The sequence below is a fragment of the Nomascus leucogenys genome, chromosome 5, assembly GCF_006542625.1.
Source record: "Nomascus leucogenys isolate Asia chromosome 5, Asia_NLE_v1, whole genome shotgun sequence".
In the NCBI taxonomy this organism is placed as follows: Eukaryota; Metazoa; Chordata; class Mammalia; order Primates; family Hylobatidae; genus Nomascus; species Nomascus leucogenys.
In genome coordinates this window covers 22,405,682-22,431,763 of record NC_044385.1, presented here as the reverse complement: position 1 = coordinate 22,431,763, position 26,082 = coordinate 22,405,682, and the positions used below count along the sequence as shown (strand labels likewise).

The 26,082-nt window shown below is 36.7% G+C and overlaps 1 protein-coding gene across 5 annotated transcripts in view; it reads right to left on the bottom strand.

Annotated features, from left to right (window-relative positions):
* Positions 1 to 26,082, bottom strand: part of ENAH (ENAH actin regulator) — a 158,003-nt gene that overhangs the window by 25,816 nt on the left and 106,105 nt on the right. For 2 of the 5 annotated variants that reach the window (XM_030812809.1, XM_030812812.1), the window contains exons 4-6: positions 15,657 to 15,713; positions 11,194 to 11,205; positions 10,702 to 10,786 (exon numbers count right to left, since the gene is read on the bottom strand). In XM_030812809.1, coding sequence (XP_030668669.1) covers positions 10,702 to 10,786; positions 11,194 to 11,205; positions 15,657 to 15,713 — 154 coding nt within the window. The remainder of the gene's footprint in view (positions 1 to 10,701; positions 10,787 to 11,193; positions 11,206 to 15,656; positions 15,714 to 26,082) is intronic. The other 3 variants (XM_030812811.1, XM_030812813.1, XM_030812810.1) reach the window with 2 other exon arrangements.

The window sequence follows — 26,082 nt, the reverse complement described above, 5'->3', positions numbered from 1 at the left end:
ATTATTTTAATCATTTAGTGAAAAAATTTGTAAAATTTAATATCCTTAACATCAAATTTAATGGTACAAATAATAATAATTTCAGAAAATACAATGACTGGCCACAGCAATAGCTCAATAAATATTTACTGAATGGGCCGGGTGTGGAGACTCACACCTGTAATCCCAGCACTTTGGGAGGCTGAGGCGGGTGTCTCACTTGAGGTCAGGAGTTTGAGCCCGGCCTGGCCAACACGGTGAAACCCCATCTCTACCAAAAATATAAAAAATTAGCCGGGCGTGGTGGCGTGCGCCTATATTCCCAGCTACTTGGGAGGCTGAGGCAGGATAATCGCTTGAACCTGGGAGGCAGAGGCTGCAGTGAGCCGAGATCATGCCACTGCACTCCAGCCTCGGTGTCAGAGCAAGATTTCACCTCAAAAAAAAAAAATAAAATAAAATAAAAAAGTTTACTGAATGAAAAAGAGTCAAGAAAGAAGAAATAAACTTTAAATGACTGAAATCTCATATCCAGAGGCAACTATCATCAACATATGTATATAAAGACACACACATCTATATATACACATATACATACACATACACACACACACCCCTATATACCTCTAGACTTTCCCTCGTGTAAAAATACACACATAAACTTTAAAAACAAAATAAAATGTAACCATTTCCCGCTACTGTGAAATCTGCTTTCCTTTCTCTCAATATATTGTGAAAGTTGGTCTGGGTGAAGTGGCTCAGGCCTGTAATCCTAGCACTTTGGGAGGCTGAGTGGGAGGACTGTTTGAACTCAAGAGTTCAAGATGGGCCTGGGCAACAAAGCAAGACCCATCTCTACAAAAAAATTTAAAATCAGCCAGGCATGGTGCCATGCACCTGTATTCCCAGCTACTTGGGAGGCTGAGGGAGAAGGATCACTTGGGCCTAGGAGTCTGAGGCTACAGTAAGATAAGATTACATTACCACACATCAGCCCAGGCAACAGAACGACACCTTGTCTCCAAAAAACAATGAAAGAAAAGAAAGGAGGAAGGGGGGAAGGAAGAAAAAGAAGGGAAGGAAGGGAGGGAGAGAGGGAGGAATGAAAGGAGGGAGGAAGGGAGGGAGGGAGGGAGAAGTTAGTAAAATTGAGGATATCTAGGATGAGAACCTGCCTGTGTGTACAACTCTGGCTGGATACACACACACACACACACACACACACACACAGAGAGAGAGAGACAGAGTGTTATCCTAAGGCACTTAGTTCAGCATCTTTATTTTCCATGAGTACATAATAATATTCGATTGTTTAGCTGTCCACAGTCTAAGCAGTCTCCTACAGTAGGATATTAAGTTATCCTAACACTACTGGCAATACTGCAATAACACTGTCTTCATCTTTGAATCTTTTTCTGTTTCTATAGGATCAATAAGGACATAAATTTTGCTAGGTGAAAAGGTATGAATTTAAGATTTTTGACACATGGTTCCAAATTGTTTTCAGGAAAAATTGTGTCAATTAACCTTCCCTAAAAAAAAAAGTTATCTTTGCCGGGCACGGTGGCTCATGCCTGTAACCCCAGCACTTTGGGAGGCCGAGGTCAGGAGTTTGAGACTAGCTTGGCCAACACGGTAGAACCCTGTCTCTACTAAAATTACAAAAATTAGCTGGGCGTGGTGGTGTGTGCCTGTAATCCCAGCTACTTGGGAGGCTGAAGCAGGAGGATCACTTGAACCCGGGGAATGGAGGTGGCTGTGAGCTGAGATTGTGCCCCTGTACCCCAGCCTGGGTGACAGAGTAAGACCCTGTCTCCAAAAAAAAAAAAGGTATCTTTATCTTACACATATATATTTCATAGCACTGTGGGGAAGATTAAATGAAGTAATACCTAAAAGCTCTTTAAGAAGTACCTGAAACATAAGAACACTCAATGTGGGCTATAACAATAATTCTTTTTTGTTTTTTTCCCCAAGACAGAGTCTTGCTCTGTCGCCTAGGCTGGAGTGCAGCCATACAATCTTGGCTCACTGCAAGCTCCACCTCCCAGGTTCACACCATTCTCCTGCCTAAGCCACCCGAGTAGCTGGGACTACAGGTGCACGCCACCACGCCCGGCTGATTTTTTGTATTTTTAGTAGAGACGGGGTTTCACAGTGTTAGCCAGGATGGTCTCCATCTCCTGACCTCGTGATGCACCCGCCTCAGCCTCCCAAAGTGCTGGGATTACAGGTGTGAGCCACTGCGCCCGGCCTAACAATAGTTATTATTTGGAAATTTCGAATTGGGACTTTCTGGACTGGCTAATAAACTGGGTGGGTCTAGTTAGAGACAAAGCTAAATGACAGCACATGCATGCTATCCTTTGTTCCTTCCAGCGGTACCAACACACCAGTAAGATCTTTCCAAAAAGCTCTCTCCTTCATGTTTCCTAAGCTGGCTATACAACAAAAGAAAAGGCCCATTTGACAAATACATCAACCCCACTGCTCTCACAAAACACACACCCTCTCCTGGACATACCATCACACTTAACAATGACTGCAAGAGAAAAACACAAGAAACTGACTTAATTTATGAGTAGTTATTTATGAGCAGTTGTTTGAGATACTGACTACTAATAAAATCAGATTTTCAGGATCTAGTACTGACTTCATTATGCTATTTGATAAATCACTAGCTGCCAAAGTTTTTGAGGGATAACAATATCCCTGCAGGGATGAGGGGAATAAATTAGATGTATTCAAAAGAATGTTTTTAATAATAAACAGAGAAAAGTCAGGGTTGGTTGTTGTTGTTGTTTTTCCAGTAACCTGCAGTTAATAAACTCAGCTGGAGCCTGTATTAAATTTCAGATATTCAACATATATCAAAAAATATGGGCCATTTTAAATATAATACTGAAAGCAATCTGTTGGGCCCAAAGGGCAAAAGATACGCCCATATTATTCTAATTAGAACAAATTTAAATACAGAAGCTAAAGAAAAATATTTAAGAGCACAGTAGCTGTCCCAAGAAATCTATGATGAAAAGATCTGAGTTTTTAGATCTTTGAGCATTTGTTACTTCTTCTATTTTATCAAAACAACATAAATACATAGTTTTTAAAGCTTATAACAAACATCAGTAGTTCACTGCCCCAACCCTCCCACCCGTTTCCTACTCTTGTAGCTGTTTCTTACATTTTAGCTTTCGCTATCTACTTTCTAACAGGAAGATGCCTTCTACAACTCCCTCACTATACTCATGCTTCTCCCAATACGGAAAAATCAATATTCAGGGCTTACATTATTCACATGATAATGTAAATACTGCTCACAGCTGAACCAAATAGTATTCTATGACTACAATTCAATTCTCATTCAAGTTCTTAGTAGTTGGGTTTTTTTTTAACCACCAAGTTAATGGCTGTTTCTCTAAGCAACACAATGCTTTTAACACACAAAAAGTAAGCTTAAGTCACAAGCAGAAGGCCAGGCACGGGTGAGGTGAATCTGAAAGAATTATTGGTAACAGCATTTACAGCTAGGGTGTATTGACTTAAGAAGTTTGTTCCACATGTCATCATATTCCAGGGTTTTCAGGCTATAAAAGATAAGGAGTGTCTACTGGTACAGGAAAAGGGCACAATGCTGGGGAGTATTTCTAAGTTCACAGACAGATGATTCAAGCACGCAATTCATATAGCTGCAGGAGATTCTTACTATTTTCTTGTTCTGAAGGTAAGAAAAGAAAGTGTTGAACACTTTAAGCTAATTTTTAGCCTGCTTGCTGAAAAGATGCCCATCTCAACGGATTTCCCAAAATAGTGATTCAAGCAGAAAATCTCTGGCTTCCAAATCTTGTGTGGCATGAATAATTCCCACCTAAATTGGATGGTTTATAAATTTGACTCTCATGTTTTGACCTCTAAAGCAAGACACTTGTGTAGCTTTCTAGGAGGAGTTTCCAAATTTATAAACTTTGCTTTTCCTCAGAATTATCGCTGCCAATTCACATACTGGAAATGCACATGGCTCCTCTTCCTAGAGTTCTCTCTCCAACTGTTTTCTTCAGTCATTAATAGAATCGTCTGAGGACTTTTTTCAAAGAAAGAGTGCCTTAATTCTGAACCGTGAAAAATCCTGACAGACTACTTTAATTTTTCTTTTAAGCTAGGCGTATATATTCTACAATAATTTGAAAGTTTCTGAGAATATAAATTTTTTTCAGAAATAATTATAGTGCGAATGACCAATATTATTTTTTAAGCATTTAAAAAATATCAGACACAGTTCCTCCACCACCCAAATACCTATTTCTCTCCAAAACAGCTATCCCCAAATGTAAATAGATGCACAAAGCACCACCCCACATTGAGATTAACAGCTTTTTAAATATATATTCATTAGTTTATGTTGACTCAAAGACATTTCTTGAAGCAAGTAAAATGTAAGTAACATAAGTTCAAAATACATTTCACCCAGCTTTACCTATAATGAATAGTGTTATTAGGTAAGTAAGAATGATTTCAACTTTAACAAAATGAAGTAGGAACAGTCTAGGAAAAATGTTCTGAGTTGGTAATATTTAGTAACACTGTTATTATTGACATTTCTCAGAAAATAAAACTACGCAGATACAGTTTGATTGCATAACATGAGCATTTCACTTCACTATCAGTAAACAAATAAAACATGGATAAAATGTAATCAGACAGCTAAGTTTTAATATTACAAAGCCGCTGAGGCAAGAGTTGATACTCACAAGAGAAGGCGGTCAACTTTTGGTCCATCCTGCCTCTGAAGGCCAATAGGAGGGCTATACACTCTCATTGTTCCAACTGCTCAGTTCTGTGCCGCAATTTTTATTCCCCTTTTATAACTTTCAGATAGTACTGGTGATTTGCGAACTATTTATAGATATTAACTATATTAAGGTTCTATGTGGAGACTAACATAGGACTGACTCATGTTTCTTAGAATGTTTTCTCATCATGGCCAAGCCAAATATTAATTATGAGTAGGAACCAAAAACTATTTAATAAATGATATAATAATAAAGGGTATTAGACTAATAAGAATGAACACTTAGACATTTGCTCTATTGACTCTACATTTATTAAAAATAAAAAATTAAACATAACAGTAGTAATAACTAACTTAAAAAGCCAAATTATATTATAAGACTTATAACAGTACAGTAATCCTCTTACTAATGCTCACCACTTCTGATTTTGCTCCCCAGAAGCAATTATTTTCAATACTCTGGTACTTATCACATGTTTCTAAATACAGTAATTCATTTAGAACTATTACTTCTAGACTTTTCATATTTAGATGTTATCTACTTACTTCCTACTATACAAATTATTTAATTCCTATATCTCTAGCTCCCCAAAACCTTTTCTTCTCCATTTTCCCAATAAACTCGTAACACCACTTTGGATACACCAATATTCACGTATCACATAATTCACTGCTGATCACATTTACTTTCTAGAACAATTTTTTTCTTACTTTGGTGCTAAAAAGTAGTACTTTTTAAAATTTAATTCTTTTTCTATATACCTGTCCCTACTTCATCCCAAACTCTCCATTAGAACTGTAATCCCTATCAACATGGTCCAACATAGCAGAACCATGGTCAGGTTTTTCTATTCTTTCGTTTTGCTTTCCCTCAGAACTACCCGACGGGAGCTTTCAGTCCTCCTGGCACCAACTGGACGGGCTGCTCCCTAGGTTTTGCTTTGACCTTAGTCATGCTGGGAATTACCTATCTCTTTCCTAAGTTGGATTCCTTGTCTCCTGGATGCTGTCATGGGTTCAACATTCTTGCTTTACCCCCTCATCTTAACAGAACAGATCTTCCAACAGCTTCTTAGGAAGTTGTGCAGAAGAGGAGATTTTAGACTGGAAAGAGATTCTCTTAGGATTTTGAAGCTCCCCCACCTTGTCGCTCCCACCACCCCTTACCAAGCATTTGAAATCTTACTTATTCTAGGACAGCATTCTAAAATACCATAGTGAGAGGCCTCGGTGGGAGGTCTTTGTGTTTTTCCCACTTACTGGGCTGGACTTTTGGCAAGCTTTTTTGACCTAGACCAGAAGCTAGCAAACTGTATACAGCCCTAGGGCCAAATCTGGCTACAACCATTTATTTCCATTTTGTCTATGGCGAGCTACAAAGGAAGAGTCTAGCAAATGACACAGATGGCCCTTCCCAGAAAAAGTTTGCGGACCTTTGATCTAGACGATCAATGAGTTCCAGCAAATTTTCTTGCTATTTATTTGCAAATTCAATTTCTTCACGTTTTTGTTCTCCTTCCCACTCCGCCAGAACTTCTATTATTTGGATGCTGAACCTTCTAATCTGATCTTCTTACTTTACTTTCTTTCTCATATGCCACCTCTTTGTTTTAGGACTATTTTCAGAGAATAAATTGCTCAACCTTAGTTCTCAAAACTTCTCTTTCTTTTCTTTCTTTCTTTTATTTTTTTTAAGACGGAATCTCACTCTGTTGCCAGGCTGGGGTGCAATGGCATGATCTCAGCTCATTGCAACCTCCACCTCCCGGGTTCAAGCGATTCTTCTGCCTCAGCCTCTCAAGTAGCTGGAACTACAGGTGCATGCCACCAGGCCTGGCTAATTTTTGCATTTTTAGTAGAGACTGGGTTTCACCATATTGGCCAGGCTGGTCTTTAACTCCTGACCTCGTGATCTGCCCGCCTCAGCCTCCCAAAGTGCTGGGATTATATAAGCCACAGCACAGGCCCTTCTACTTCTCGGGGCAGCGGGGGGACAAAAGTAAGGTGGTTTTTAAAAAAAGTTTCCAAGTTTACTTTCTTGTTCTCAGAATGATCCATTTAAAATAACTACCAATTTTTATTTCATCAATGAAATATATTCTCCTAGTTCTCTGAAGCTATTGCAGTATATTTTTAGGTTTTCTTCCATTCCCTGCATTGCATCTATTTCATACAATTTCAACTCTTTGTTTTGGTCTTTCTTTTATAGAAGTTGGCCTGAAAGGTTTGATGATCCTTGGCTGTCTGTTCACATTTATAAGTAGCACCAAAGTTGATCAGAGGCCCTTAACTAAACGAGCTTCACTGGCAAGGACGAGTGTCAACATCTCTGTCTTCTCTTGGCCATGGCAATTTTCCCACAGAAGAATCTTAGTTTCTTGCTGGGCTCTACAGGTCTGGCTGCCAGTGTCTAGGAGCTGAGCAAGGGAAAGAAACCAAGTTGGCCAACTTTCACCTAATCCCTCTTTTCATTTGGCACCTCACCCACATTCTCATAGCTGTGAATTTATAATGCAAACTGATAATGTTTTTCATTACACGTTCCAGTAATAGTATAGAAAAAGGCCAGTTAAACAGCCAAAGTTAACAGGACAATTTCACTCAGCTTATGAAGTATAAAGATGGCCTGAGGGTATTTTATTGTGCCTCTGAAGATTAAATCAAGTTTTAAAAAATGATTTTTATATAAATAACCACATGAAATAAATTTTGGAAATATAATTTCTACTGGGAACCAAACTTCACACTAGACTGTGCTATACATCCTTCCCGTTTGCGAGCCTACACAACCAGATCCAGCCATGCACTACTGTCAGCTGAGAGAAAGTGAAAACCAGTACTAAGTGTCTATATAAATATTTAGTAGATATTTTAGAGTTTTGTAGTATCTTTTTCCAAGTATGGTTTAACCACAGGCAAAAATAGATTGTACGGGATATATGTCAATGAAAAATGACAAATACCTTTTTTATAATTGTATATAAGGCCCTTACAAGGTGGACACAACCTCATCTAACCGTACCATTGGTCCTGGAGGGGAAAGGAGGAAGCGTACTCACATTGCACGTGTGTTTGCATCGCCTTTACACGCCTACTCTTTCTTCCTGGAATGCTTTTCCCTTCTATGACTGGAAACTCCTACTTTATTGCCTCTTTAGGCACAGCTCAAAGAGCACCTCCTCCATGAACCTCCCACCAACTCCCAAAAAACACAGAAAATCCTAGGCAGCAAGAAAAGAGTGTGTTATCTTAACCAACTCAACAACCTTCCTGGGTAATGTCTTCCCTAGCACCTGGGAAGTCTCTAAAAGGCCATTTACCAGCTAAACATCAGTAATTTCTCCTCCAAACCATGAGTTTAGAGTGGGGAAAAAATTAGGCAAAAGTGAAGAAAATTACTACATTAAAGGACAAATATATATTTTCTGTCTTATACCCCAAAACCTGCGTATAAATTAATTCGGTACCAGAAACTTCTTAACTTTTTATTAGAAATTTTATTGAGGTTTCTACTCTCAAATTAGCCCATAATGTTCACTGTGGAGGTAATACTCAAACGTAAAATAAACAAGTAGGAAGAAAATACAAAACACTGTGTGATTAAGTTACAGGAATTCAGAAAAGAAGAACATCAGTGTGCACGGAGAAGAGTCTACAGAAAATGACAACGTAGAAAGGATATGAGAAGGACATGTCAGAAGAGGTGAATGCTACACACAAACACCGAGGAAAAGATGAGTATGGTGTACACAGAGACAGTCATGAGGGGTGAAACACAAACATGGGGTGAGTTCCTAAATGCCAGGCCAAAGAAGTAAACTGGATGTGAGGAGAGGCAGCCATAAGGAATGCTGAGCAGGGAGATGACAAGACAGGAGTGTCTAGACTCTTATTCAGGTTGGTAGATTGAGGAGTCCTGTAATCTTCCCCAAAATTCTACTAAAATTCCAGAAACATCAATTAAAATGCATATAAATAAACCCATGACCAAGTAGAAAACTGAAGGTGGTGGTCATTAGTAGCGCAAATTTGTCATGAGATTTCCGGAAGACAGAAAGGGTAGGAAAGAGTTATATGTTTAGAATTCTTCCTTAGTCTCCTAGAGACTAATATTCAACATCTCTACTTACATGTCCAGTAAAAATCTCAACCGAACATCCTCAAAATTCATCTCTGACACCCCCCAACAAGACCTGCTCTACGCAGTCTTTCACAACTATTAATGGCAACTCCATCCTTCCCACTAGCTTAGCCTAAAAACCTCAACCCCTCTCCTTCCCTCATACCCCACCATACAATCCACCAAGACATATAAGGATCTGACTTCTCAACGACCACTTCTATTACCTGGGGGAAGCCACCATTATCTCCTGCCTAGTTCACTGCAACAGCCTCTTAACTGGCTTTCTTGTTGAGCTGCTGTCACAACCCGGCACCTGCCTCAAGTCGTCTCTCAATAGTGTAGGCTCAACAGAGCAGCCTGACTGATTCTGCTAAAATTTTAAGTCAGATCATGCCTATGTTCAAAACTATACAATGGTTCTCCTTTCTCTCAGAGTAAAGTTTAAATTCTTCACAGTAGCCTGCAAGGTCCTGAATGATCTGACCTCTATTACCTTTGACCTCATCTCCTAATACTCTCTTGTGCTCCTGCCTCCACGGCCTCCTTGTTTTCCCTTGTACACACAAGCACCATCCTTCCTTAAGGCCTCTGCACAGAATGCACTTACATAGGTATCTGCTTGGTTAATTCCTTCTTTTCATCTCAGTGAGATCTACCTTGACCACTCTATTTAAACTCACAAGTACTGAGACTGATAAGTAATGGATGGAAAAATAAAATAAAATTCAACCAGCACTTCCCTCTGCCCCTCCACAACATATAATCCTCCTTACTCTGTTACATTTTTCCCCATAGCACTTACCATCTTCTACTGTATCATGTCATGTCTATTGTCTGATGAGTTTTAAAGCTTTTTGTTCCCTCCACTCTCCCCACCCTTCCCAATATAACTTAAGCACTTAGAACAAAAAAATGCCTGTGACATAAATAAATGGAGCAGCCGAGGCATCCATAACCCAGAACACACACTGAAGACGGTCAAAGCAGACATAGGAAGAGGAAGCTGGGAAAGACCTAACTTGAGGTCAGCAGGTAGAGAGAACGGGAATGAGCAGTGCCACAATAATCAAGCTGATTAATAAGTATATACATTGTCTGAAGAACAGCTGTACCAGCTCCTCCCCTGTCCTCCCCAACCCCAGCTCAATGGATGGAATGGCATTTACCAAGGAAGACTGTTCTCTAAAGAAACTGAACAAGCTGCCTCAGGTGAGTTGGGGCTTCGGGTGGAACTTTAAGTAGCTCAACGTTTGTGCAGTTCTGAGGCCTGCCTGCTCGCCATCCTGGTACTCCAAAGGTTTGCCTGTCAGCCTACGTACTCCGCCCACTTTCAGAGAACTCCCAGTCATGGAAGAATGCTGCCCAGTAGAGAATGATTTTGTATTCTACTACTAAACCCCATAGTAATATCTGAAGATCAATGTGTTACAGAAACAGCCAACACTATTTCAACTTTTTAGTTAAATTTGTCACATGAAAATCATAGTAGTCACAGATCACTTTATAATTACAAAAGTAAGACTTCTTGAACCATAAGAAGATTTTGAATTCTGTTAAGTGTATTTACAATATTTTAAACATACCTTGAGTATAATTTTTACAAAAAAAAAAAACACATATGAAATTTTATAACATCTCATGTCCAGCATAACAAGTATCTGGTAACTTATTAATGATAGTCGCAAAACTTACTAATATAAGTTGTTACTCTTCAACAGCTGATAAGACACAATCTACTTTAAACACAGGATGTTCAGTTTTGTCTTCTGAAGCATAAAGAAAAAGTACAAACAATAACTTGAAAATTTACCTTCTTTGAATTTCCAATTCTTCTTGGGATGGGCCATTTTGAACTTGAGCAGGTAGTTGTGAGTTTTGTCTAGGCAATGTTGGCCCTACGGAGGGAGAAAACATTACAGATGAACATTATCTTCATATCTAGCTGGATAGAGGAGATAAAATCATGAGAATAACATAAAACCATCACATATTTACAAACGTGTCTTCTTTTTGTCTAGCAAAATAAAATATAAGCTTTACATAACACAGAGCAAATGAAAGACTGCAACATAATACTGTCATCATCTCCAGAAGGCTTACTTGAAACAAATGGAAAACATCAACAATAAGGAAAAAGAAACATTTATATATGAAGAGCTTGAGTAAAACAAGTGTTCGATGAGCATCTGAAGAGGCACCTAAGCTTGACATTTTCTAAGACAATGAGACATTCTCTTTGGGGTAATTATTCATGAAGTGGAGAGGGAGAACTTAAATGAAAAATCAGAATTCAAAAACTCACCTAAATAGAACACTGGAAATGAAAAACAGGAGAGAGAGAGAGCATGAGAACCTTATTACTAGACTCCAGTATGCTAAAGCATTTATCAAATTTGCCCAATTTAAGCTGCCATTTTTGTCTAATGGCCTAGCATTTCCAGCACTGGTGAAAACAAACATTTGCTAAACTTCCATATAGTAATTAACCTACTGAACTGAATTTTTAATGTAATAGGTAATTTTAAGTTTTCATTTAGGGTAAGAAGAAAAAAAAAACTTGCATTCATACAACATGGTTCTGTCATGAGACACTAATGACCATCCATTCCCACATACCATGTACAATGCAGACCTGTTTTTTGCATCTTAGATAGAATGCCACTGAATTATGGGACATCTTAATGTCATTGGATATAAAAATTAAATCTGTCACAAAATGAGATAAATACTGGAGCTAATATATAACACCTAGGGTTAAAATAGAACAATCTTAAAGCCTAATCCAGTAAACAAGAAAGTAAAGAAACAATAGTTATCTTCCACTCTTAGAGAAGAATATATGAGTAATGACACACTACATATATTTGTGAATTCTAGTGTACCAGCAAATGCTCCTAACAGGTATTTTGAAAGATTTGTAGCCAACTTATTTAAAAGTTACGAAATAAATGCTTCTGTGTACTAAATTCTTGTAATCTATGGGCTAATCGTGCAAAGTATTTTATACTAGTGGAGTAGATTTCACAACCAGAAGTAAAGATTTATTAGGATGCAATGCAGTACTGGTGTATCCCAAGTGTGGAAAAACAGAATTAATTTGATCTGAACTTACCTACTAACTTTTTTTCTCACCTCTTTACAAATGTTTTTAGATTAATCACTTAATTTGTCCTCTAAAGACAAATTGATGACAACTGCAGTGATATATTTCATTAGATTTCCTAAGAGTCTGCTATTTTGAGAACCAAATAAAGGAAATATAAAAAAAAATTAATCCCATGTAATCAATAACAAAAAAAACCCCAAAACTTTTAAAATTAAATACACATGTAAATGTTTGTATAAATAAAAATACATGATTGCTGTCTAGTAAACAGACTAGAATTCTTTCCTTGGGAAATTAAAATAATGATGTAAAAACAGACTCTCCTATTAGGCTATACACAAATGTTTAATACTTTACAGGGAAAAGACCTCTCTTCTGGGGACACACAAGTGCAGGGAGGGGCAGGTAAATCTGAGGTAGCATGAAATTATTTGGGGAATGTACTTTATATATCCAAAGTACTAAATGTGAGCATTTAGCATGGGCAACTCACAAGACCATTATGTTTTAACTATTTTTTAAAATAATGTTTACTTGAATATTTAAGTTGAAAGCCTCAGGCTGCTTAAATAATGAAACAGCTGAATGTGAGTAGGTTAGCCTTGTTTGGCATCTACCTCAAAGAAGAATGCAATTATTCCAGTCACACACCTAGGACAGGTGTTATATATCAAAGGTAGTATTAATGGATTAAATTTGCCAATTAAAATCTCAGTTTTAATTCAAATATATAGATTCAAAAAAGACGTCAAAATTTCAACTCAATCCTATTTAACAGGTTTTTTTAAAAACTAACACAAGTTTAATGTAACTCACAAAAGCTAAGAAAAGAAAATCTTTTAGCAATTTACAGAACCTGCTTTGGAATATTTTTTTTAAAGCTTTTTAAAAGCTTAACTAAGCAAATCTGTTCAGAAAGGAGATTTTTAAAATGTGAGTAATAATTTGTGGCTGTTATCATAATTATAAAAAAAATTTACTACAGTTTATTCCTGCAGCTGAGATGAAAAGCTTCAAGGAAGATCCTTTTAAAATGGGGAGAATTTTGATCCTAGAACAACTCTTAACAATTCTTTACTACATGGTTCTTTGTGATGATAATGGATTTTTGGGTTTTTTGTCTTTCCAGACGTCCTTTAAATGGGGTGTGTGCATGTGTGTGTGTGTGTGTCCGTGCACGGAATCACTCCCCTTGGCACTTTTTCACATCTACATTTAATCTGGTTGTTCTGTTTGTTTCTTCTTCAAATTGTCAGGTTGCAGTAACTAGCACATTGAAATTTATGTGCATTTAAAAATTAATACAAACATACTATAAACATTAAAAGTTCCAGGTAAATATAAACTTAAGGTACACAATTACATTTTTCCTTCTTGTCAAACATTCTAATGGGCTATAAAATTGGTAAGTAATACCAAAGCCACCCCACATGACATGAAGCAGCAACTAGGATCAGGCAAAGTCTCAGCTGCCGCTGTATGTTCAGGAATATAAACATTACTTTACACAGGTCACGTTCCTAAATGAGTGTGTTCTCATAAAATGCAAAATAGGTACTTTCATAACCATTTCAGTGGGCAAATGACAATATTTTATGAGCATCATGTGGTGGTTAACAGCCCTTTGGGAAGGGGAAAAAGAGGGAAGAACAACCAAGGTTAAGAAACTAGTGAACCTGCTTTGCTCTTTCTGTGTTGTCATAAAGAATAGCAGCCGTTTGAGAGTTTGTTCTCTCCCTCACAGCCAAAGATAGTGGCTGATCTTAATTTGTCCTGGCTACAAGAAGAAGGTATATAGCAAAGTTTGTGAGTTACTGTTTGTAACAAAGAAGTGTGGCAATGTCACTGATACAGTATCCTATCAATGATTAAAATCAGATCAGGAGACTCTATAATAGGAACTGCATGTCAGTCTTGCCTTCAATATTGAGTTTTGGTTAAAGCACATTCCACTTAATGTCACATTTTAATTTTCACAAATCTATTTTCACAATTAGCCACAGACTATTTAAAAACACAGGACTAAAAGACAAATCGGTGTTATTATATACACAATACAATCAAGTTTAAACTTAGCAACGTGGTAATTATATTGTTTGCACACAGTTAAATTAAAGGTAATAATGGGGGGAAATCTGCTTTTTAACACATGATTTTACAACTTTAAAGATTCACCTTCACTTAGGTCAAATCAATATTTTCTCTGCAATTGGGTAAAGTATCCATTATTCTGCGTATGGACCTCAACATATTAAATAGAAAGGTATACAACATTGGGTGGGTTTTCAAAATGAGCTAAAGAGAGTCCTAATAACACAAATATCAATAATCACTCATGACTAGTTCAAAAGATAGCCCGGAAAAACCCCCAGGAGGAGGCAGAAAAATGAGGAGAAAAAGTTACTGATTACACATTTAATCTGCAGTGTTTAATTGTGGGATCTGGGAGGGAGAGGAGAGATTTATGAACAGCCACACAATAGGCTCACTGCTGTAACTGTGTCCTCTGGAACAATCCTAAAATATAACTTTAAGTGACTAACAAATACATTAGCCTTTTCTTTTCTTTCCTTTTTTCTTTTTTTTATTTTAAAGAAATTTGCAACACGTACTTCTTTGCCTAAACCAGAAAGTACATACATTTTAAAATAATTCTCTTCGTAGGTAAAAAAAAAAATCATTAGTATTGAGGAGTCACATTAAAAATTCTGAGTCACATAAAGTACATACACAGAGCTGAACACTTTGTGTAAAATTGGAGCAATACTGTATATCATTTAATAACTTTACCTCTCTCATAAAACAATCTGGCTAGCAAGGTACACATGAATCAAAAAGGTATATATGAGGTTTCTTTTCAAAGCTCAAGTAATTAAAAGTAACTCTTTGGAACTTGGGTTTTTAAAACAGAAAGTTTCAGAAACAAATGGAAATAAAAAGAATTTAGACAAGGATATGTATCTATCTGTGTTTATAGATAGATGCGTATCCTTAGGTATATATCTTATTATCTCTAATTTGGGGTAGCTAAGTGACATACCTGGTTTGTCCATGCAAACAATACATATATGTGCACACGTGTGTATATGAGAGTGAGAGTGAAAGAAAACAATAAGCCTAAATTCACTCTTAAGTCACAGATCTCTAACCTACCGAATAAAGGAGGCTGTCAATCAGAAATCAACCTATTAAAGCAAGTAATAGCTTACATCTGCCTCACAACATGCACACCTAAAATTAATTCAAGTTAAGCAAAAGTTTCCTTTGCATAAGGCACATTTACGTTCCTCAAATCATATTAAGATGGACATAAATTTTTTCCTTAAATTCTAAATCAAAAATTTGCTCCCAAACAAAATAATTAAAAACAAAAAAGTACAAACAAACAAAAACCCCTCTCATTTGTGTTGGAAGAGGTAGACAAGAATAGTTTTAAGATCCTAATTCTAACTAATTCTAATCTTCACTAACAAACCAACTCAAAGCTGACCAAATCACCTACATGAACCACAACAAATATCACAACATAAAAACAATAGCTTGCTATATATCCCAAATATCACAAACCAGACTATGGCCTAAGAAAACAAAAGTTATGGAAATGCGCAAGTAGCATGTACCACAGCTTGAAAAAGTAATGTAAACATAATGTTGCTTACCACAGAAAATACATCGCAAATTAGTGCTGTCCTGGGTAGCAGTAACCTTGCTCTGGGCTGCAACAGACACCTTGGTGTTAGAAGCTTCGAAGGACAACGGGGCCATCTGAAGAACTTCACATAAACTAAAAGGTGCTTTGAAATGTTCAAAATGTATTTATACATACGTCCTATCTAGATCCTCATCCTGGAAGCTCTGTAATTTAATAAAAACGCATCCTCTTTAACATCGGCTCTTAAAAAAAATTTATGCAATCTTTTTTTGTGGAAAAACCCTCTAAGCAGCCATAGATCAAATGACACACTTATAACTTAGTTATTTCCTAAGTTATACGGTCAAAGAGTGCAACCAGCATTTTAGGGTTATATATTTTTAAAGTCAATGAAGATACGGTAGAGGAAGTCAAGATCTATGGCTATTAGTGTTAATTTCACAAGATCTATACTCTCAGTTAGGAGAATTGAATCCGAAAAAAATTTAGGCTTGGAAGTGCTTAATTAACTCATTCCTACTAGTTGGAAAGAGTCCAAAGCCATTATAAATGGCACACCGCAATAAAGAATTTTATATTCATTGATACAAAATAAGAATATCTTTGGTTTGCTAAAAATCAGCTATTCATTTTTTACCAAGCCACGTTACTATTTTTTTCTCTCTATATATATATACACATACTTGACAAAATGTCTTATTAAAAATGTGTGGCCAGATCAAACAGCCATTTGTTTAAGCTATTTACATTAAATTTTAGCTTAACTGTCAATGAAGTAAATTCTTTTTAGGAGAAAAAACTCAATGAGAAGGTGATGATCTACGAAAAGGGGAAGGGTTTATCTGAAATCAAAGTGACACTCAAAATTGGGATGAGACAAACAAAAGTAAATTTTTTTTTTTTACTATTACTTTAGTGACATCCAAAACTTTACATCAATAATTTTCTGTAAAATCCTAAAGAAATTATTTTCAGCATGGGAAAGATTTTCTTTTTCCGTTGGTATTAACCAAGAAACAATTAGTGGTTAAAATGCACTGGGGCTTAAGAAAGCCCACATAAAGGCAAACAAGACAGTGTTTTAGATCTCCCCTAAGACTGTATTATTTAAAACATACAACTCATGCTAACTAAAAGTTTTAGAAAAATCAGAACCAAACCAATTTATATTTAAATAACACACATGTAAAAATGGTAATGTCTTAAATAAGAGAATTTTTCATCATTTTTAGAAATTAGATTTAACATAATCCAATTAAGTCTTGCTTTGAAAATATTACATACACTATATTTTTTTGCAAACATAAGATTGATAAATGTCACCTTTGCTAAGTACTTCCAATCACCCAATGTATTAAAGTTGCATGCACAATATTTATTTACAGTAATGACATAAGATATAGAAAGACCATAGGCGTACATATAAAATGTCTACCAAGCCAATGAGATCATTCCACAGGAGATAAACAATTTAGAATATTTTCAATAATTATAAGTTTAAACTGTTTTTTAAAAATCTGTCTTACCGATGTTTGCAAATGGCTACTTCTATAAAACCTTTATTAAAGAAACATGCCTAGTCTTCAGGTTTTACCCTTCAGTTCCTTTATTCCATATGTAAAGAGAAAAAAAACCCGTAAGGACAATTTTAAAAACTTACAAGAAAAACCTGAGAAATTATCTCTTCTTTGACAGCAAAGAAACTGCCACATCCCATTACCAATCATGTTGGCAAAAAGTCATCTGACAAGTGTCAGAATGCAGGTAAACCATTATTGCTGCGTAAGACAAAACATTTCCAATAAAAACTTCCCAGTCTCTCACAGTTTAAACTATTAACATTCTTCACTTGGTATCTTTAAGCATCTTCTTTCCACTGACTTTAATTTCATACTATCATGTAAAATATTGATCTGAATTCTGATAGGTTGCTTAAATTCTACTGCAGTTTGCATTTCCTGAAGATGCTAAATTATTCATTCCATCATATGCATAAGCCTAACAGAACTTCCTGCTTAAAACTGATACCATTAACTCTTTCTTCATTCAGTCAGGGGAGCAGAGCAGAATAAGGGAAAGAAGACTTATTGTCCAGGTTGAGTAAATTCAGTAATGTTTTCAGCATATTTTTTAACACTAGCACTGATGTTACATAAACCTTACATTTTACCTATGAAAGGACATTTCTTTTTAAGTTAGCCATATTGACTTTTTTTTTTTTTCATGGCTGTCCCTTTATTTAAGGCTGTCCCTTAATGCAGTTGTCAAACAGCCATCCTTCAGGTTTACCCCTGCCTTTAACATACTTTACCATTAGGTGTTTTGTATGAGCAGGGAAATGTAGAAATGTTGGGTGAGTTAACAGTAGTGGAAAACGACAGGCTGTTTAGATTTGATTGGCATTGACTGTATTTTATTACTGTATATAATTACTATAGTAGACTCTGCATTCATGATTTTCACAACCAGCAGTTTCTCCTATTAGCAATTAGTCCCAAGGCAATTGGTAATGCGGATATGACCCATCTCAGCATTGTTAAATGAGATAATGTTTGCTTAAAGACTGGCTTGAATCTGATTTGCATTCTCTGGAAGGCTGGTCAGTTGAGTGGGTGAGTGAGCACAACATCAGCATCTAAATTAGTGGTGTTCACACTTCGGACCATCAATAATGCCCCCAGGTATTTCTCTCATGATTGCAAAGTTCTACGCCATATCTTTTTGAGACAGAGTGAAAGCAAATGTGTTTACGTTTGCTCAAAGGTATCTAGAATAGAAGGGAGGCAGATACTGCAGTGGTACAGTTGCTGCATTAAAAAAAAAAAAGTTACCACATTGCAGGGCACTGTGCTAGGAGGCATAAGGATTACAAACAGTAAATTTTATTCAAAGCAATGCATTTTTAAAGTGGCATTTTGAAACATTTTCAAAAATATTATTTCAAATTTCGTTTTAAAATGTGATTAAAAAACTTTTATATATCTCAGGAAATGGAGCATCGTGCATATACAGGTATACATGAAAATGTACCATCATAAACATCTTCCCTTTTTTTTTTTTTTTTTTTACTCAACCTTAAGGCAAAACTGTATATACGATTGGGTTTTTTTCCCATCCTTTATTTCTTGTAATCCTCTCCCAACTTATGACCCAAATGCATTTTATTCCCTTCTAAGCCAATATGAAAATCACTGCTAACAGTTGATAACTTGCTGAAAAAGTATTCGTCTGCACTGGCAATAGTCTTAATATGTTCCTCAGTCCACCATGTTTTGTAAGCCATTTATTTTTAGTTGTGAAATGAATGGCCCTGCCTCTAGCTAAAGACACTTCAAGAGGCAACTGCAAGTTGAGGGGCCTATCATTTACCAATCCTGTCATACCCTAATGCCTCCAAAGGCAAGAGTAACCTGTGTCCTCAGGTTCATTGCTCTGCTTCCTCTTCCTGAACACAGATCAAGACTTGCCCATCAAATGCCCTCCTACCATTTGTTACTAAGGGCATTATTGAGTATATGCTCAGAGAAACCACCACATTCTGGTAGAATGCTACTTTAACACAATTAGCGTCTATCGGAGTGTTTGCTGACTCTTTAATCAGCGCTCTTATCTATTCAGTTACACAAACCAGAAATCTACTACCTTTTCTTTTACTCCTATTTAACCAATTTTCAAGTCCTGTTAATGCAACCTCCTAATTTCTCTCTCCAAACTATCTCCATTGCCACTGTTCTTGTTCCATGATCTCTTGCTTAGTCATGTTCAGGGTGGGGCAACATGTATCCCAGAAGCTTAACATACATCAGTTGGGGTAGGGAAGAAAATAGTAGCACTTCCATTCATTAATTTTTCTCATCTATTTCACTGTTTTTTAATGTCTTATAATGTACTCAACATGTCAACAACAAAGTACATATATATAAATGATAAACACACATGTACAGGGGATAAGCTCGAAAACTGAGAGACCACCAACCTAGACAATTACATTAGCATCATCTAATTAAGTTGCCCATTCCAATCTTGGTATCTGTCCCCTTCCCCACAGTAGCCAGTGATACTTTAATAATTAACCAGATCAAATCACTGCTCCTAGTAAAAGCTCTTCAATTGCTGCCCACTGCTCTTAAGATAAATACCAAAATCCAGTGCTTGCCCCCCATGATGTGATTGCCACGTATCTCATCCAATTCCTATTCTATTGCTCTCTAGGCTCTAGGTACACTGGTCTCTCAATTTCTCAAATATGCTGTATCACCTTTCCTCTGAGAGCCTTTCTGACACATGCATGTGCCTTCTACTTCTAATATTATTCTCTTGGTCAACTGGCATGGCTCTTTTTGTACCAACTAGAACTTTGTGGCAGTCAACACTCAAGAGTTACTATTAGCCCTCAGAAAACTAAAATAATTAGTTCTTCCTTCACTTGGAATCTCACTTTCTACTTCAGGTTTTATTGTGTATGCTTTTTTCTGATTAGCCACTTCAAGAGATTCGAAAGGAGAGAAGTATAAATATAAAATTAGATAATATCAAATTTCCTAGGAAATATGAGAAATCAGTCTAAAGACTCTCAGGAGAAAGGTTTGAGAATGATATTAAAATTAAACAAAAAGGTTCAAACTTATATTTGGGTACAAAAGAAAGAGGGTTTGTTTTGGTTTCTTTCACTCTGGATGCGAGTGGGCAACGGAGAGAAAATAAACCTGGAATAGCCTAAAAGCTTGAAGTTTCAGGGGAAAATGATAACGGCACCCAATTCCATAGCGTTCAAGATAGGAGGATACCTCACGTCATTTTAAGGAAACACAATTTCACTCTCTTATCCACATGTAAAAAACTGAATCTCCTTTAACCAAGATAGGTGTTTTTATTCTTTATAAGTAATTTAAAAAGACTTTCAAAGACCATGTCTGTTTTCTCCCACTTTTATAGGAGAAAAAAGAATTAAGAGAAATACAAAGACATGAGGTTTCTGATAACTACAGTAACATACTTAGGGGTGGGAAAAAAAATGAAGGTGGTGGAGGTAGGGCAATTCTGGGCAAGAAAACCGAGCCTGGACCAAGAGAATAAACCTCAGACATTTCCACAATTTGGTCAAGAATTCGTCCCTCTTTACACGCAATCTGGCATTGAAAATGCTACACAGTTCTCCTTTACATAATTACCAAGTTTTAAAACGTTTATTAAAAAAAAAAAAACAACTAAAGAATCTGAGGAAGGCTTCTTGCTTTGATTTTAATCTTTGCTTTAAAAATTCTTAAGATTTAGCCATTACTTTTCACTATACACCACACTCACACAATTAAAATAAGAGCCAATAACTAAAACTAAGAAAGCATGCCTAGATACATGAATATGCTTTTTAACTAAGATTTGCTTTTCAAAATGCCATGCATGATAAACGCTACAAGATGTATGAGCCCTGAAAACAGTACACTAATTGAAAGCCAGTCACACACAAAAAAACCCCACATTTTATGATTCCATTTATCTAAAATGTCCAGAACTGGCAAATCTTCAGTGATACAAATTATGTTAGTAGTTGCCAGATGCTGGGAGGTATGGAGGAATTGGGGTGAAGGGACAATGACTTAAGGGTAGAGGGTTTCTTTCTGGCGTGATTAAAAATGTTCTAAAATTGGCCAGGAACGGTGGCTCACGCCTGTAATCCCACCACTTTGGGAGGCCAAGGCATGCGGATCACGCAGTCAGGAGATCGAGACCAACCTGGCTGACACGGTGAAACTCCGTCTCTACTAAAAATACAAAAAATTAGCCAGGCGTGGTGGCATGCACCTGTAATCCCAGCTACTCAGGAGGCTGAGGCAGGAGAATTGCTTGAACCCGGGAGGCGGAGGTTGCAGTGAGCCAAGATCGCGCCACTGTACTCCAGCCTGGGCGACAGAGTGAGACTCAGTCTCCAAAAAAACAAAACAAAACAAAACAAAACAAAACAAAACAACCAAAATGTTCTAAAACTGTGGCAAAGGTTGCACAACCTTGTGAATATACTAAAACCACTGAATTGTACCCTTTAAATGGGTAAACCGTATGGTATGTGAAGTAAAGCTCAATAAAGCTGTTATGGAAAATAACAAGTGCCATGCTGTGCATCTGTTCTTCATCTCACAATTGTTTATAACACAAAGTTTAAAAATATCCCAATGCCTACTGCTTTTTCCATTTTGAAAAGTATTAGAGGTGATTGGTGGAATTTTCGGTATTTTTATTTTCTTCTTCATGCTTTCCTATACTGCTTAAATTTTTATAAATAGCACGCGACTTTATCTCAGAAGAAAAGAACTTATTCTCACTTGAAAAACAAAATGCTATGGAAATTACAGTTCTGTTAACAAGAGTGGTTCTAGATGGACAGAGCTCTAAAACTGGCTCTAGTTTGTTTTTTGTTTTGTTTTGAGGCAGCGTCTTACTTTGATTGCCCAGACTGAAGTGCAATGGTGAGTTCCAGTGCAGTGGAACCTCAAACTCCCAGGCTCAAGTGACCCTCCCACCTCAGTCTCTTGAGTAGCTGGGACTACAGGTGCATGCCACCACAACCAGCTAATTTTTTAATCTTTTTGAAGAGACAAGGCCTCACTATGTTGCCCAAGCTGGTCTTAAAATCTTGGCCTCAAGTGATCCTTTCACCTTGGCCTCCCCAACTGCTGGGATTACACGCATGCGCCACTGCGCCTGGCCTAGCTCTAGTTTCTAACAAGAGAACTGGACATAAAGAATGAAGTGACTCTATAATAACGCCAACATGACCCCAAATGTTTGGAAAGACTGCAAAACCAGGACCTGAATATCTTTTCCAAACACCAGAGCTGGTTGAGAGAAGGTATACAGTGGCTGTTCTGCCATCACGCTACTTTCCAAGAGGAATCGAACCCAAAGGCATTTTTTAGGTCATAACTCTCTCAGTACATATCCATTCAGGATGGTTCATCAAAAACCAGGACTGTCCTAGTTAAACAAAGACAGCTGTCTCCTTTTCCATGGGAATCCTATTGCCCTTGCCCTTCTCTATCTCTCTGCACAATAATTCCTGGTATTTCAAGAAGCTGCTTACCAAGAAGCAACCTCTATCTAAAACAACACAGGACAGCTAATATTTAAATGACAAAATTGTCCACATTTACTTTTTGAAATTCAAAAATATGTAAAATTCTATTAAAATAGTTTGGTTGAATACACAGAAATTAAATAAACTGGGTTTGTCTCACATGGGATTTACTAAATAGAATTAAAGATGGCCAGGAGCGGTGGCTCATGCCTGTAATCCCAACACTTTGGGATTACACTGAGGCAGGACATTGAGGCCAGGAGTTCAAGAGCAGCCTGAGCAACGTAGTAGCGAGGCCTCATCTCTACAAAAAGATTAAAAATGAGCTGGGTGTGGTGGCATGCACCTGTAGTCCCAGCTACTCAGCAGGCTGAGGCAGGAGGATCCTTTGAGCACAGGAATTCGAGGTTACAATGAGTTATGATCGCACCACTGCACTCCAGATGGGGCAACAGAGCAAGACTCTCTCTCTCAAAAAAAAAAAAAAAATTCTGTACTTTATTCTAAGATTGATACGAAGCCATTGCAGGGTTATCACTGCATATTACCATAGTTATGCAAAAACCCACTCGACCATCTTCCTAGCAATATAAGGCTAATTCCATTAGTTATCTGCAGAAGAGACTGGAGACGCATTTCCTAGGTACCCATATCATTCATCTAGTCTTCAAAGTGGGACTGATTTCAAGGCTCAAGGAAAACTTTAAACCAATGGGAAACCAGTGACTATTTCTGAATAAGAAAAAGTAATTCTCTTTGTTACAATATTACCACAGCAAAGAGCAGGATAGTATTTGCAAAATAAACTCCTTCATAAAAAATGTATTTCTTCCTACATGAATGACAATGTCATAGCCAAATACACTTGAAATTTTCCAGAAAACGGAAGTCATTTGTTTTCTCATGTGAATCATTTCAGAAATTACAAAAGCTCACAGAAATAGCAGGTCTACCTTCTAAGAATTATTTTTGGTAACTTTACATGAGTAGCATTCTATATTTGTTTCCTAACTACCATTCTGCACCATTCATGGTACTTACACTGCCTTGTGGATATTTTTGACCATGACTTATCCTCTCTACACAATTAACAACCCCCTTAAGACCAAAAATTTTGAATTATTTGTTTCTCTCATCTCATGTAACATAGTACCTTAACAGGAGTACAAATAATTCCAGTTAACTACAGCATTTCTTCTCTTAGATTAGAACAGCATCTACCTCTTAGGAATTTTTTATGTATTAATGAAATAATGTCACAATATTTTTCATATATGAAATACCAACTGACTTCAAAGATACTGCTATTCAACACCATCTTCAAAAGACTCCTTAGAATTTTTCTACTTTGCCTAGATTATGAAAACAGGAATGCCCAATGTTAACTCAGAGGCAATGCCCCAAAATATGCACATGGGCAACCTGACAGGGCACCATCAGGCTTCCAAATGCATGAAAGCACAGCCAAGATTAAGCTGTAAAAATCGTGGACAGGTTTGGCTGCTGCTGTGTGTTGTGAATGGTCTCATCAGAGTGGAAGTGGTTCCTGCAATTCATCTCTTATCATCAATGGAAAACAAGACAGACTATTAAAGCCTCTCTTTATTGTTGTTTTAAGAGGAAAACGTTCCACACAGAGGTATCAAAATTTTTGACTATTTAACATCCAGCAAAACGCTTCTTCAATTTATGAGCAATAAAGGATAAAAATTCATGAATAAAGTAATTACATGCAAATTACTATCCTCATGTAGGAAAGCATGCAAATATTCACAGATGACATCCTCAGGTCATTGTAGCACCACTGAATAAAGATCAAGCCTACTGTAAAATAAGCCTGGAAGAACTGAAGTCACTAGCTGGACATGCATCAGACAATAGATTATAAGGTGCCTAACTGCCACAGAAACAAGGACGCAGAGAAAAGGGAATGAAAGGCAGACAGAATATAGTGTCTGCATGACAACAAACTCCAGGCTAAAATAACTTGTTATAAGACATGAAACCCATATTTATCACAAAAATAGTATTTGCCTCTTTTTAGCCATTTAATCATTCCCACCTTGGAGCAGGACAAGATGTCTTAAGTCCCACAACGTAAGACTAAAAGCTGTGTTCATGAAAAATGAGGCTTCATAAGCTAAAGCAGCTTTCCCAGACAGTCAGTGAACAAGAACTTAAAAGTCATATAATATATTAAAATGCATTTATTGTAATTTAGTATAAACAATTTATAAATCCACATATATGAATATGTAATTCCGATATAATTATGAAAAATCACAAAAAAAATCACAAAAAGAAAAATCACAAATGTACTGACTGAGACAGAGCTAGAAACAGCTAGTAACAACAGTTACTGCTATTAAATAGATGGTGGTTACAAAGCTAATTGCTGGGCAATTTTTATATATTAAGCATCAAAAAGGCCATCAGACCTACATTTTCCCTTTCGTTGACAGATGATGACAGCAATTAGGAATAATTTTTGCCACTTCTGTGACTTGCAAAGTCCCACTTCTGGCCAGCCCTCCATGATGTCTTCATGGGGGAGGAGAGAAGATGAAATACAGAAAGGAAAAAGACAGGAAGAAAGAGTTCTCTGTTACAAGCAAAGCTAGGCATGTCCACCTACATTGAAGGGACAGAAAATATGGAATAATCAAGCCCATCTGACAGACAGCCTTTAAGATTTTTTTGCTTTGCTAGCCTGTTTGGAAAAGATAAAAAAACTATAGAAATTCCATTCTTAGTCAACAGCTGTCCCTGCTAAGTTATGACAGTAGTTTTCAAAGGTCTTGTTCCTAGGATCCACTCTTAACAATTATTAAAGACCCTAAAAAGAGCTTTTGCTTATGTGGGTTACATCTATCATTATTTACTGTACTAAATAACTAAATTACATGTTTTAATTTTTACGAATTCAGTTTTAAAATAACTAAAAAGCAGTTACATTTAAAATAAGTAACATTTTAATGAAAAATAACTATTTCCCAGAATAAAAAAATTAAGTGATTAGAATACCATGGTTTTACAAATCTCTTTAGTATTTAACACTAAATATTAAATAATAATCCAGACAGCTAGATTATTTCATTTGCTTTTGTATTCAGTGTGCTGTGGCATGCTGTTCTGGCTGAAGTATAAGGAAGAAGATCCCTTGAAATGGTCCAGAGGGGGACCCTCAAGAGTTGCCATGGACCACACTTTTTGAATCCCTGAGTTAGAGGTTTAAATTCAAGATTCCCAATTTTACACCTGATTTAGCCCAAAGGAAAATTAAAACATGGAGAACTACAAAGTACATAGTAATTTAGGCCTTATTAGCTCTAATGATTAGGACATCTGTAAACTTTTTTTT